This window comes from Bombyx mandarina, chromosome 16, assembly GCF_030267445.1.
Source record: "Bombyx mandarina strain Sakado chromosome 16, ASM3026744v2".
NCBI lineage: Eukaryota > Metazoa > Arthropoda > Insecta > Lepidoptera > Bombycidae > Bombyx > Bombyx mandarina.
Window position 1 is genome coordinate 7,419,188 of NC_143222.1, and position 15,688 is coordinate 7,434,875.

At 38.4% G+C, this 15,688-nt stretch overlaps 1 protein-coding gene across 2 annotated transcripts; it reads left to right on the plus strand.

The window, feature by feature from the left end:
- The first annotated feature begins 9 nt into the window (after positions 1 to 9).
- Positions 10 to 15,384, plus strand: LOC149501297 (alpha-tocopherol transfer protein-like). Of its 2 annotated transcripts, XM_089733898.1 has the most exons (5): positions 10 to 470; positions 1,095 to 1,251; positions 2,398 to 2,515; positions 5,448 to 5,661; positions 15,130 to 15,384. In XM_089733898.1, the coding sequence occupies exons 1-5, from the start codon at positions 308 to 310 to the stop codon at positions 15,282 to 15,284; spliced, it is 807 nt and encodes a 268-aa protein (XP_089590024.1). In that variant the 5' UTR covers positions 10 to 307; the 3' UTR covers positions 15,285 to 15,384. The 2 variants fall into 2 exon arrangements, with proteins under 2 accessions (XP_089590024.1, XP_089590025.1); XM_089733899.1 differs by lacking the exons at positions 10 to 470; positions 1,095 to 1,251; positions 2,398 to 2,515 and adding an exon at positions 2,694 to 2,845.
- Positions 15,385 to 15,688: the final 304 nt, after the last annotated feature.

A 15,688-nucleotide genomic window follows, 5' to 3' on the forward strand; every position in this document is an offset into this window, starting at 1 on the left:
ATTCTGCACTCCTTCTCTATATTCTCTATAAGTGTGGGAAATTTTATACTCCTCTGTCCGCGCAATTTTCCTAAAAAGGGATACAAAGTTTTTGCTTCACGTATTAATATATAGATACATTTTTTTCTTGAAATAAAAACCAAAGCGTGGAATATACATGATATACATATACTGGTTAGTAATAAAACTAATTAAGTGAATAAAACGTCATAGACGTTGGCTTACATTTTTAGAAATGTGTTTGTTTAATTTACGATTAATGAATGGACAGTAATTAGCAGAACTCGCAAGCATTGTAACGTATACAATGAATTCCATACCCAAAAATGAAATTTTAGAATTTAATAATGACACGTTTTCGTATCTGAGAAAACATTATAAATACGAACAGCAAGAAGAGATGGACGAAGCAATCAACTTACTGGATGATTGGATAAAAAAACAACAGCATTTCATCAATACAGAATATTGTGAGTGTTTTAGATTCATTTCACAAATCCATCCATCAGATCCAATAAATCTTGCATTAGACGCCTTCAGCTCTAACATTAGGAGCAGGCTTAGGGATCCCGGTAACCATACTCATCGAACTCGGCAAACAGCTACGTGCAACCTAACCCATGCATCAGCCCGTTGAGTTTCTCGCTGGATTTTCTCAGCCGGTCGCGATTCCGATCCGGTAGTAGATTCATTCGTGAAGCAGCTGCTCTTGAGTTGTTGGGTCTTCTTCGGAGGCCAGCTCCCGGGCAGCTGTTAGCAAATCCCATCCCTCCTGGCCCACCACCCATCATGATGAAACTAGAAAGCCTCCGGGCCACCAGTAAGTAATACTTCAATCAAAAAAAAAACTTCAACTTCGGGCTATATCGGTTATAATGGTTCTTCTTCCAATTTCCTCATTTTTTTTATTTGATCTCGCAGGGAGACTCCGAATCTCTTCCTATTTGGATTTAAAGCTATTAAGAATAAATTTTATTAGTAAAATAATACAACACCTTTGACACGGGCCGAAAGTATCGTGAAAAGACATTTAATGTACGAACATGTCATGGTGTTACCCAAAAAAATAGCGTAATGAAGATTATTTTGTACAGCACGGGAGTATTTGGAAAGAACAATAATACTGCTAAAAGGCTCCATAGAACGAGCAAAGAAGCAAATGGAAAGACTCTCTACACTCAAAACTTTACTTCCCCATGCATTTGATAGCTATGACGCTAAAAAACATTTTCAAAATTCAAAAGGATTGGTGTAAGTATGATAAGTATGATTTTTATTTTATTTTTATTTATTTTATTAGGCTCACAATACACATCACAAGCTAAAGATACATAAAAAACACAAATAAAAAGAAACAAAATCTGGCTTGCAACCTAAGTTATGTGCGCACGACAAAACAAGACATATAGTGCTGAATTTGTATAACAATGTTCCTTACAATTATGACAAAACAACACAATAACAAAAACTAATCTAACGAATAATGTAAGGAAAAAAAAATTTATTCACAATATAATACATTAAACAATTACATTAACCTACCTATTAATAAAGTGGAGGATGCCCTTGAACATTTTTCTAAACGTAACCAACCTACAAGTAAAAATATCTAACTCAGGTGACGACCTTGCCAGTTCGTTATAGGTACGACACATTCGGGTAATGGGATTATAGTAAGATATATTGTTTTTGTAAATTAGCAATGCAAACAAATTGTTTTGGTTGACCCTCCGAGCACGAAATTTAATGTTTAGTGAAATCTGAGATAACAGTTCAGGCGAATCCAACAGAGAGTGAATTATCTTATATAAGTATATCAGATCAGTGCATGTACGTCGATCTTCTAGTGATTTTAATTTCAATACTATGTCAAACGTGAATGTTAATGGAGAGAAATAAATGGCGAAAACGAGAACGCCATGTATGTTTATTAATTAATTAAAATTAACAGGCCTGAGAAAAAAAGACAAATAATCGCATTAAAAAATGTTCATATTGAAATTGCGTATTTTAGTTTAATTATACCAAAATAAGCAGCTAATTATTAATGGTAATTTATGTAAATGTTATAACTACCTACGCACGTTTGGCTTAAACAAAATATATACATAATATTAAAATATATATCAGACCTAATTGTCTTGTTAAAATTTTAGATTTTTTTACTAACGTAGCAACGCCCTGTAGTGATGTTCATAATTTGAATGTTCATAATTAACCTCGAGTATAGTTTTAAAACTACTTTGTGGCACACTATACTTTCGCAAAGAATCATGTTCTTTTTTTATAAGTGGGTGAACTCACTCACAGGTACTTGGTTGTAAATTTATTAGCGGAGTTTATAGACACCACGACGTGCCTCAGTTGTACAAGATTGATTTTCAGTTATAATTACAGAGTTCAAGCATTACTCCCGAAACTTACAGAAGATCATTACCGAATTTTCGCACTAAAATTCCTTCGTAGTGGAGTAACATCAAAAACATTCTCGGACTGCTACAGAAATGGAGTTTTGGTATGGAAAAACTATGATTTTAATGTAGAATCTGTAATCCCTGACCATATTTCACATACATTGTTGGATTCTCTTTGGATTCTGTGGATTAAGCCTTCAGTATTTATTTCATAAACCTAATTTAACTTAAGCCTTGCCTCTTACAGCATCAATATTTCTTGTCTAGAGATAACTAAGTTGGAAATTACTTTTCAGACTTGTGAGTACATTAAAGCACACGATTATTGCAATGGATTTGTTGGAATTCTTGATTATAGAGATATCAGTATGTCAGAAATTATATCAGCTATCGATATGTTCGAAATCAATGAAATGTCTTCAATTATGACCGTAAGTTAAAATCAGACATATTAGGTCCTTACATATAAAAAATACCTTTTGTACGGGAGGAATATAGTCAATATTTTTTGTAAAATAAATTTAATTAATCAAATGATGCACCGTTGTTATCTATGTAATTGTGCAATCTCATAGGTAGTTCATTGATCCCTTTACTAAGAAAACCATGCGGCGAAAATCAATAAACTCTTTGAAGGCGGTTTGGACTACCGCATTGGAGTTGACTTTTTCCTTGTAAGAAGTTGTCAAAATTCCGGAAAAAATTGTAATCTGTTGGAGCAAGGTCTAGGGAGTATGGTGGATGTCGTAGATGTTCCAATTGTAACTTAGTGGTTGTTTTTAGTGCAGTGTGTGGTCTTGCGTTGTCGTGAAGCAGCAGTGGCCAGTGATTGACCAATCTGGGTTATTTAGCAGCTAGTTCTTCTTCATGGTTTGCAGTTGCTGACAATAGATATCTGCCATAATTTTTTGGCCAGATTTTAGAAAACTGTAGTGAACGACACCGGTGCTAGTCCACCAAGAACTCACAAGTAACTTTTTCTGAGTCAATTTTCGTTTAGGGCAGGATTTCCTGCTGGGTCTGCAGGGCTCAGCCCTTGCACCGAGCACTTCCGATTATCGTACAGTATCCACTTTTCATCACAATTAATGATTCGATTTAAAATCCCTTCATTATTGTGTCGGTTGAGCAAGGTAGCACACCAGTCGAAGCGCGATTCACTCAATTCATGAAGTACCAATTCCTGAGGTGAGGAGCTTTTCTGACGTGAATACGTCTTTAAAATTGATTCCATAGGGACGCAATTTAAAGAGATGCTATCACTGAAACTGAACAGCTATCTCTGATTTGCTTTGTGATGGATCCGCTTCCACAAACGCTATCACTGAAGCTGAACAGCTATCTTTGATTTGCTTTGTGACGGATCCGCTTCCACAATAGCGTCACGTCATCTCGGCTCCTCCCGATCCACTAACGGTGCTTTTAGGTACTTCAAGCACCGGTCACCGTTCTCGTCAAACCCGTCGCTTGCGACGAAGGGCTCGACGAGTAAATTAACTCTCAGACACAGCCCACTGAGTTTCTCGCCGGATCTTCTCAGTGGGTCGCGTTTCCGATCCGGTGGTAGATTCTGCGCTATCAGCATAGGTAGGAAAAAAAAAAACAATAGCCTTTAATTCCTCATATTTTTGTTTGATCTCCGACCGTCCACGGGGTTGGTTCGGGGAAGGTCGAAATTTCCAGAACGAAAATGTTGAAACCAAAGACATACCGCGCTTTCTTTTGCGACACCAGCGCCGTTCACATAAATAATCCTTCGAGTTATTTCTGTAGCACTGGTGCCACGGTAGAACTCGTACTCGTAAATTTACCGATATTTCATGTTCTCCATTGTGCGGTAATAAGCGACGCCAAAGAACAAAATTGGTTGCGCCAGCGTCATAACAGATTTGTAGATAAATGTTTTTATAATAATATGGCAGCTATGACACTTTTCTCTTCCCCTTCCTCACCCATCCCCCGCGCCCTGGATTGACTAGTACGAGCGTCGCGGGCACACAGAGAAAGAAAGAAGAAAAAATATGGCGGTTACCTAGCGCGCGCTCCGCATTACAGAAATCAGTTATTTTGTGATTTAATTATTGAGATGGCCTAAGACTTTATTCTTATACAACATCAGTGTCAGTGTATCACAGTGTCGTGCAAGATAGAAGATACACCAACTGGATTCAAGCACTTTTAGCAGTCGTGATTCGGACGACTCCATCGTCTTCAGGTACGGCGTTTTCCTTCACTATTTCCCTCGGGTTGTGTTCCTTTGTTTCTTCCCGCCACGACCCGAGAAAGTGTCATAGTTGAACAACGCAAATACAGTCCACACTCATTTTTGTAATAGATGACCGTTACAATTTTGGTCTACCAACCGCATAGCGCAACCAAAAATAATGTGGAAAAAACAAATGATTGACTGTTTTCGAAATTTAAATGTACCAGCTAAATAAATTTATAAATTTGAATTTGGATTCCTTAACCAAAGAGGAGATATTTCAGATCAAAGTGGTCAGTACGACAAAACGCAAATTTCATATGTAAGGACCTAATCAACTTAAATCAACATTTCAATAATAACATTATAATAAAAATGCGTTGTTTTGCCCTTAAATAAAAATCCATCAAAGTAGCCGTAGTATTCAGTATTGTAAAATCCAGTAGTTTATAATTGTAAAATATATAAACAGTATGTGATCATTGGGATCACTAGGATGGAAATTTTGATATGATTGACTACGTTAAAAAAATGTAACCTAAAAAAAGTTATGAATTCAAAATTATTAAAATAATAAAAATGCAAATAAAACAATGTTATGTAAACTGTGGCTATAAATCGAACTTTCGCTTCGGAGGTAATCAAGCTCTATATTGTTTAAGCATATTATTATTAAAACGTATGAAGATATTATTACAATCACACATAAAGTCTGAATAAAATTAATTAGAGAAGTCACTTTAATCAATTTAATAAGTCATGAAATTTTTAATTTCTCATGCCATGTCTGGGAAGGACCAAACCATTTCTTAATAATTTAATTACAGGAGGGCTATTCAATGAGAATTAAAGGTATTCATCTGATAACGACATCTAAATTGGTCGAAATCATAATTGGAATATTTAGAAAAGTATTCGGAACTAAAGTCGGAAATAGGATCCATGTGCACGCTGATTTGGAGTCTTTGCACAAACATGTATCAAAGGACAATCTACCTGTCGAATTAGGAGGCTCGGAAGGTTCTTTGGTTAAATTATATGGTGAGTTTATTAAATAGAGATGTTTTGTATTTTTTTTATTTTTTTTTATTGCCCTTGTAGGCAGACGAGCATACGGCCCACCTGATGGTGAGTGGTTACCGTCGCCCATGGACTTCAGCAATGCCAGGGGCAGAGCCAAGCCGCTGCCTACCGTTTAATACTCTCCACAAGCCTCGTTTGAAGAAGGACATGTCATAGCGCTCGGGAAACACCGTGGAGGGGAGCTCATTCCATAGCCGGATGGTACGTGGCAAAAAAGACCTCTGGAAACGCACTGTGGATGACCGCAGTGGCTCCAGGTAGTATGGATGAACTCTACTCCGGTGGCGGGCGGTGCGATGGTAAAAACGAGATGCCGGTATCATCTCGAACAATTCCTCAGAGCACTCCCCATGGAACATACGGTACAAAATACAGAGGGAACCGAAGTCCCTCCGCAGACCCAGAGGCTCCAAACGATCCGTTTTGGACATTTCTGGGAAATCCAATCAAAGCTTTTGACAAAATCGAGGATTTAAGTACATTAAATACATACCCATGTAGACAATGCTAATTATAAGAGAACATTAAACATTCGGTCAGAGTATTGAGGAAGTAGTGCTTTTTTAAATATTTTGGTAATGAAATTGAATTCTCCTCTCCTCCTCGCTTATTTCTATACTTTTACTTGTACTCAAGACAACAGTAGGTAACAACCATCAACGTTTTCAATTAACTAGAGGTCCCGCAGTAGTCGAAATTCGACTATAATTAATTGGAATTGTAAGTTTGTACACTATTGTATTTTATACAAATTTCGCCAAGACTGCACTATAAACAATATTAACAAAGACAACAAAATATTTAATCTATTCTCAATTTGACAACACACGTCAAGAACAAAAGTTTGACAATAAATAGTATGCATGCGTGTGTGCGTCAAATACATGGTATGTAGTGTGTGTAATGTTTTCTTTAATAACTTAATGTATCTTATATGCATTATTTAAAAAAAATATTAGCATTGTGCACTTCTTCTCTATGTTCTCTATAAGTGTGGAAAATTTCATACTCCTCCGTCCGGGCAATTTTCGTAAAAAGGGATACAAAGTTTTTGCTTCACGTATTAATATATAGATTCCAATAAAGCGTATGATTTGAATCTATTTTGTGACAACGAAACGAAATGTCAAAAAGACAGAGATAGTAGTTCCATTTTCATCATAGACCTATATAGTAGGGACACGACATATTGTTCTATACGTACAATTGCTTATATAAATAGCACCCATTTTGAAGGCACATACATAAACATATATCTATCTCGTTCTTACTCAGCACTTTAACTCGCAGGAAAACAATATAACAGTATTTCAGTGCGTACATAAAATGAAACATGAATATACGTAAATATCTCCGTCTCCGTCTAATGAGGCCGAAAATCCGCCATGTTTAGCGCGCCAAATGTCATTGTCACGTCAGTTCGGCCGTCTGTTTTGGGTTGTACATTATTTATTGACTTTGATATCGATTTAATATGATTGCTTATATAAAATTTCTTATTTTATCATGCTTAAAACATACAAAAATAATAATTAAAACATATTTTATAGGATCTCAAGAAAGTCGTCGGAACTATTTAAATAAAATAGTTTTATTCCGCAGTGAGTAAAACACTATTGTGAACTCGTTAAATATTTAATACTTAAGTGATTTTAGAGAGGAAGTCACAAGGAATGACGTTTGTAATTTTATTAACGAATAAATGTTCTGTAGATGTTTTTTTAATCAGGCGGTCCCTTGATAAGTTTAAAATTTGAATCACTCTCAAGTGAAAGTGATTCAAATGGTGCGGCGCACTTTCCTTGAGGTGCGCTGCGGTAGTGTGTTACGGAGTCAGCAAAACAATTAAAATAGATTGTAATAGTCTAAGAAAAACACGTACTCAAAATACGATAACATTCAGCATGCTAGAAATGGGCAGATGGCACTGTACTACGCCATATCTTTATGTTTTGCGGCAAACGACAACTTTATAAAATCAGTGTAGCAAATTTAAAAAATGGTCATATCGTTTACTTGGCAAATTTGAAGCACGAACTCGTCTTAGATTTCACATAATATCTAAATCACATCATCTTTGCACATAACAATATACTTACTTCATATTAAAGTATAAATTCTACAAATACATTCATACTCAACAATATTTAAAATAAAATGAGCCAAGAACGTTTATCGATAAAACCTACTAACATTAAAATCTTCTGGGCAGCACTAAAACCGCCATGTTTTGTGGCCAGATGACGTCACAGTGGCACGAATTTTTTGTTGACGTTTCATTTCCATAGGTTTCCTACTTCAGTGATTTTCATCAACAGGAAATCCACAACATACTATTCTTTTATTGTATTATTTATTATTATATCATCTTATATTCTGTTAAATTAAAAAACAATGTGGAGTGAAAAATGATCTTAAGTAGATTTATTTGAGACTGTAGTGATTAGGAATGAAATTAAATGAAACGAAATGAGAGGGATGAAATTTCAGTTTTTTTTTTTTTTTTTTCATTATAAAGGTTACAGACAATTATATTTTATATGTAAAAAGAAGCAGATATGTTTCAAGAGCACGTTTTTTTTTTTTTTCTTTTATTGCTAGTTGAGTGGACGAGCTCACAGCCCACCTGGTGTTAAGTGGTTACTGGAGCCTATAGACATTTACGACGTAAATGCGCCACCCACCTTGAGATATAAGTTCTAAGGTCTCAAGTATAGTTACAACGGCTGCCCCACCCTTCAAACCGAAACGCATTACTGCTTCACGGCAGAAATAGGCAGGGTGGTGGTACCCACCTGCGCGGACTCACAAGAGGTCCTACCACCAGTAAAGTGAAGACTTCACGTCAAGTGAAGACTCGAAAACAGGCCAATTGGGACGTTTCGTCTTTAGTCGCGTCTAAACAAATGCAATAATAATATAACAAGTGCAATCGTTCCAATTATAGCTATCTTTTTTACTCACGCGCTTATCCCATCTTTTGTACTTTTCATTAATGCTACTTGTCAACATGTGTGTGTACTATATCGGTAGGTATGTAGATATATAGTGCGCGATCAGATTTGAAGAGTCAGTTACTATGAAGATAACATATCTGTTGTATAAAAATCATTGGTTGCAGATAATTTCAAAGAAACTACAACATCTAAATACATTCAATTTTTTTTTTTTCAAATCATGCTCGTGATTTTTAATTAACATATGATTGAAATAAGCTACATTTATCTACCTTTTCTCACCTGGCTGCAGGTAAGTATAGCAATCATAGAGATGGGTGCCTACTACAGTGAGGTTATATAATATAAAATATTGACGGTTTTAGCTTACTACATGTAATTAACATGAGAAGGTAAAAATTATAAATAAATTAGTTGCAGCAGACTTATGGTGGCAGAGGTTGTTATTATAAATTCATAATATTGTGATCAGCCTATAAAAAATTGTTTCATCTAATTAACAGATCAGGGTATATTTTTTTAATTCCGTATCTTAGACTAAAAACAATTCACACGACTTTGCCTCTCTCGTTCCCGTCAAAATTCTTCACTTGTCAAATAAAGTAACAATTGTCTATATATTAATACGTGAAGCAAAAACTTTGTATCCCTTTTTACGAAAATTGCGCGGACGAAGGAATATGAAATTTTCACGCTTATAGAGAATATAGAGAGGAAGTGCACAATGCTAATATTTTTTTAAAATAATAATACATTAAATCAGTAAAGAAAACATTACACACACTACATACCATGTATTTGACGCACACACGCATGCATACTATTTATTGTCAAACTTTTGTTCTTGACGTCTGTTGTCAAATTGAGATTAAATATTGTTTGTCTTTGTTGATATTTTTTATAGTATAGTCTTGGTGAAATTTGTGATTATAGTAGTATAAAATACAATCATAATAGTGTACAAACTTATAATTCCAATTAATTATAGTCGAATTTCGACTACTGCGGGCCCTCTAGTTATTTTAAATATGAGCACGAGAGAAAAATGTAATTGAGAATATCTCGGTGTCTTTTTTCAACACCCGCACTCTAATCGTAGTGATGTCATTGTATTGACAGTCAATTATGAAAACTTTCTAATTTATTTGCTGAATTATTGTGAAAATATTATAATGATTTTTTAAATAATCATTGGATCAACCTTCTTTTTCACGAAAATATTTTCGTTTAAAATTATTACGATTTTTTTTAATATTACATGTGTGGTGGTCCGTGTAGCAGGAGATACGAGGTTGTCCCGGCGTGTTCCAGAATATATCCCAAATTAAACACTCCACCAACAGTTTAATAGTTTGTATTTGGTAAGAAGCACAAGCACAGGAAAAGCAGAAAGAAGAAGTGGATAATTAATTATAAGTTCAAAATGATAAAATATATTTTACTGGCGGTAGAACGATTGTTTACAATATTATAGCAGTGTCACATGCGTCGCAAGCGAAAGCGTGGTGCGGACTGGCGGGCGGGAGGTGACGTGACCGGCCGTCGTACGAGTCGAGCTTTTTACGTTTTGTTTATGCACATTACACCGTACGATTTTTTTGCATGTCTGCCACTGTGTGGAGGACGCCACACCACTCCCCTCCAGAGACCGTCCTACGGGCGATAATACATGGGTAATCGTACTGTTCTTCCAGAACGTGTTTTCTTAACAGGTCCTTCATTGTCTGGTGTCTTCTTTTCAGGTATCTCCTTTTCAGCAGCCTTTTCGTCGTGATTCTTTTTCATCCGTGAACAAGGTAGAAATGACGTGTTTCTACCAAGATCTGTGTTATCTATGAGTATATAGGCAGGTTTTATTCTTTCTATTGTTACGGAAACTGGTTTCCCTTTTATCAACAGCTTGAATACCTTATCATTCCTTTCCAGTATTTCGTGAGGTCCGGTGTAAGCTGGTTGGAGGGCCCCCTTCAAGGCGTCTTCTCTTAGGTAAACATGGGTTGTTGTAGCGAGATCCTTAAAAATAAATGCTGTTTTCTTGCAGTGCCTAGATGCGGGTTGCGGTTGTATATCTTTCACTATCGATCTGAGTCTAGTCATAAAATCGGTAAGATCTTCCGTTTTGTTTTTGGATGAATGAAACAATTCCCCTGGTAATCGAAGCGTTTCTCCGTATACCAACTCAGCCGGACACGCTTGAATGTCTTCTTTAAAGGTGTTTCGGATTCCAAGTAAGACAAGTGGTAGTGATTCTGTCCAATTTAATGTTGAGTGACATACTATAGCAGCCTTCAACTGCCTGTGAAATCTTTCAACCATGCCGTTGCATGCAGGATGATAAGCCGTCGTTCGTTTGTGCTCGAACCCGACCATTTCAGCCAAATTCTTAAATAGGGCCGATTCGAATTGCCGTCCTCTGTCGGTGATAACGGCGGTAGGGCAACCAAAGCGTGCTATCCATTCAGATATCAGGGCTTTCGCTACGGTTTCGGCGCTTATGTCCATGATCGGTATGGCTTCTGGCCATCTTGTAAATCGGTCAACGATGGTTAGGCAATACTTATAGCCCTTCGATATTGGCATTGGACCTATTAGATCTATATGTATAGTGGTAAATCTGGCCCGTGGTAATTGAAATGTTCCAGGAGTTACGGTTACATGTCGGGTAATCTTGGAATGTTGACAGGAATGACACGACCTCGTCCATTCACGGCAATCTATTCTCATACTGGGCCATACGTAGCGCTGGGCTACTAACTTTGCAGTTGCTGCAGCGCCAGGGTGGCTCAGTGAATGCAAGTTATTGAATACTTGACGTCGAAACGGTGCTGTGACGAATGGTCGTGGAAGTTGTTGGCTGTCATCGCAAACGAGCTGTGTTTTTGTCCCAGGTATAGTTAGCTTACGAAAGGTCAGTGACATTGATCCCTCTTTTAGTAAACGTTTTAGCTCTGGATCGCTATCTTGTGATTTCGCTAACTGTATCAGGTCGATGGGTTGCGCTACTTCTTCAATTCTCGATAAAGTATCTGCCACGACATTTTCTTTCCCAGATATGTGACGTATATCTGTCGTAAACTGCGAAATATAGTCAAGGTGGCGGAACTGTCGAGGTGAGCACTTATCTTTCCTGGTAGCGAATGCGTAGCATATGGGCTTGTGATCCGTGTATACGGTAAAATGTCGAGCTTCTAGCATGTGTCTGAAATGTTGGATTCCCTCATAGATCGCAAGTAGCTCCCTGTCGTAAGGAGAGTATTTTACTTGTGATGGACTGAGTTTCCGTGAAAAAAACGCTAGAGGTTCCCAAGTATTATTCTTACATTGCTGAAGAGCAGCACCAATTGCGGTATCTGAAGCATCTGTGACGATTGCCATTTTCGCATCTGCGTCAGGGTGTGCCAGCAGTGTAGCGCGGCATAGGCTGTTTTTACATTCTTCAAATGCGTATAATGCGTCTCCAGCGATGTTTACAGGGTGAGAACCTTTTATTTTGTCGGTTAGTAACATGTGAAGTGGCGCTTGAATTTTAGCTGCGTCAGGTATGAACTTCCGGTAGAAATTTAGCATTCCCAGAAAGCGGCGTAGTTCTTTAGCAGTTTTTGGTACTGGGAATGCTCTGATTGCATCTACTTTTGTTTCCAAGGGCTTGATTCCGGCAGATGAAACCTTGTAGCCTAGGAAAGTAACTTCTGACGCTCCAAATACGCATTTCGATGTATTTATTACCATGCCATATTGTTTGAGCCTTTCAAATATTTGGCGTAGGTGATTCCTGTGGGAAGATTCATCCCGGGAAAATATCAAAAAATCGTCCAAAAAAGCGTAAGTGAAGTCCAAACCTCTTGTCATCTCGTCCACAAAGCGTTGGAACGTTTGGCCTGCGTTTCTGAGTCCGAAAGTCATATACGGAAACTCGTATAGACCAAACGGGGTTGTTATTGCGGTTTTTGCTATATCCTCGCTGTTTACTGGAATCTGGTTGTAGGCTTTTACCAGGTCTATAGTAGAATACCTGGCATCCGGAAATATTGTGGGTGAAATCGTGAATGTTGCGTATGGGGTAGCGATCAGGAATCGTTCTTGCATTCAACATCCTGTAATCACCGCATGGACGCCATCCGCTGTTTTTCTTCGGTGCTAAGTGGAGAGGTGATGACCATGGACTCTCTGATGGTCTAGCAGTTCCATTTTTCAGCATAGCTGCGAATTGTTCTTTGGCGATAAGCAGTTTATCCGGAGCTAAGCGGCGTGGAGCACATGAAATTGGAGGTCCCGGCGTAGTCCGTATATGGTGGACTGTGCCGTGATGGATGACACGGTCGGTCCCAGCAGGGCGCGTTATCTCAGGAAATTGACGCAGTAATTGATGGTAAGCTGTTTCGCCGATCAATGTTTTCACAGAAGAAATAGTGTTCGACGATAAAACTGCAGCTGCTGGTGTCGTCAATGTCGTAGTGCTGTCGATTAGGCGATGATTACGGCAATCGACGATGAGGCCGTAGAATGATAGAAAGTCGACTCCAATGATGGCTTTTGTGACGTCTGCCACGATGAAACGCCATTGGTAGGCACGACGGAGGCCCAAGTTCAACTCTAGGTGAGCGAAACCGTAGGTGGCTATGGCAGTTCCGTTTGCTGCGTAGAGTTTGTAGCTGGTGGGTGATCGCCGTTCACGTAGAGCGGTGCGGGGGAAGACGCAGAGATCGCTGCCAGTATCAACTAAAAACTGCATCTTCGTTTTCCGATCAGAAACAAATAGGCGACCAGGTACATGTTGGCTATCGGACGTCGCCATTACCGACTGCCTTGGTAGTTTTCCGGCCGAAAATCACAAGGTTTTGTGCACCATTTCGCTTGATTGCCGAATTTATAGTGGTACCAACATGTCGGAAACTTTTTATAGCTAGACTGTGACCGTTTCGTTTTTCTATCTGGACTGTCTCTTCTAGTCCTAGATCTGGAGCGGTGTTTATGAGTCGTAAGTGCCTTCACTTGCCTTGAAAGTTCGTCGATCTGCTTAGCCATCGACGCGAGCGACGGTTCTGTAGCCTTTAGTGCTGATGTTGTGGCTATTTGAGGCGAGCATGGTATTATTTCGTGCACACTGTCGGCTAGGTCTGCTAAAGCCAGTAAGTCCAGTTGTTTCTGAGATACAATGATCGGTTGAAGTGTAGTGGGCAAGCGGCTGGTCCAGATGGTTTTTATAAATTCTTCTGGAACCGTTGGTCCTGCGAGTTGCTGCAAATGTCGGAGAAATTGCGACGGTCGTCGGTCCCCAAGCTCCTCATGCATAAGTAGCTGCTTTACTTCCTTTTCTCGCGATGTAGATAGACGTTTGATCAGTTCGCTTTTCAATCGTTCGTATTTCCCGGTTTTTGGAGGTGAAACGATGATATCTTTCACTTCTGCGGCATATCTATGTTCTAAAGTTGAAGTGACATAATAAAATTTTGTATCGTCATCCTTGATACCGGACAGCACAAAATTTCCTTCTAGTTGTGAGAACCAAACGGCTGGTTCTTCGGCCCAAAATGGTGGTGGTCGCACTCCGATACGATAAATGTCGGTCGTGTCGGATGGTGTAAAAGTCTTCGATGATCCATTGTTTGACTTCGATCCGCCATCTTGATTGGCCATGACTAATGTAAATCGTACTTCTTACTGTTTTATGCTTCTTATCTTCTTGTTGTCGGGGTCACCAGTGTGGTGGTCCGTGTAGCAGGAGATACGGGGTTGTCCCGGCGTGTTCCAGAATATATCCCAAATTAAACACTCCACCAACAGTTTAATAGTTTGTATTTGGTAAGAAGCACAAGCACAGGAAAAGCAGAAAGAAGAAGTGGATAATTAATTATAAGTTCAAAATGATAAAATATATTTTACTGGCGGTAGAACGATTGTTTACAATATTATAGCAGTGTCACATGCGTCGCAAGCGAAAGCGTGGTGCGGACTGGCGGGCGGGAGGTGACGTGACCGGCCGTCGTACGAGTCGAGCTTTTTACGTTTTGTTTATGCACATTACACCGTACGATTTTTTTGCATGTCTGCCACTGTGTGGAGGACGCCACACATGCATCAAAGTAGGAATGTTCGTGTTTTGTTCATATATGATTACATAAAGCACGTCATCCTAATGTATTGTCGTATTCTCGTTTAAATGGACTTTTGTAAATTAATTAATTAATCACGCTGTTTCTTATTTCTAATCGATTACTACATGCGTACGTACGTCCTGTTTGGCTCATGTAAAAAATCGGTGACCCAAGTAAGAGCTATACACAAAAATACTCGATTAAAGAAACTATTTACTACTAAGCTTGAATAATTTAACTTTTTATTAAAATTTTTACAATTTGGACGATCATTGGTTTCTTCGAAGCTCAAAAATATAAACCTAAAAATTTCTGAATTTGAAAATTGAATAGGCGCTTGCAATAATGTTCTTAAATGGTAATTTTTTTTCCAGATCAATGGATTGAAGTATTCACATCCAAAGAAAACTTGGAATATTTCGAAAGAGTTTCTAAATTTGGCACAGATGAGAAGTACCGACCGAAGGGACAGTTTAGCGAGCTGCACATGGGAATGACAGGGTCATTCAGAAATTTACGCGTCGACTGATTTAATATAACAAAACATCAAAGTTTTTAATCCATAAGTTAATTACGTAAAATACTGATGGAATTCGCTGTTTTAACATTAAACGTATTTGATTTCGGGACAGTGTTTTTTACTATTCTTTTTTGTTGACGGCCGAGAGTCAAGGCCTTTTTTTTTCCTACCTAAGCTGATAGCTTTGAGAGGCTATATCAGCGGAACCTTAACTAGTAGGTGAGCTCACGGGGCTCAAACCTGACGAAGTTGCTAACACGCACCCTAGCAAGAGCCGTGCTTCGCAGTATCTACCACCGGATCGGAAACGCGACCCACTGAGAAGATCCGGCGAGAAACTCAGTGGGCTGTGTTAATTTACACATCGAGCCCTTCATCGTAAGCGACGGGCTTTGACGAGAACGGTGACCGGT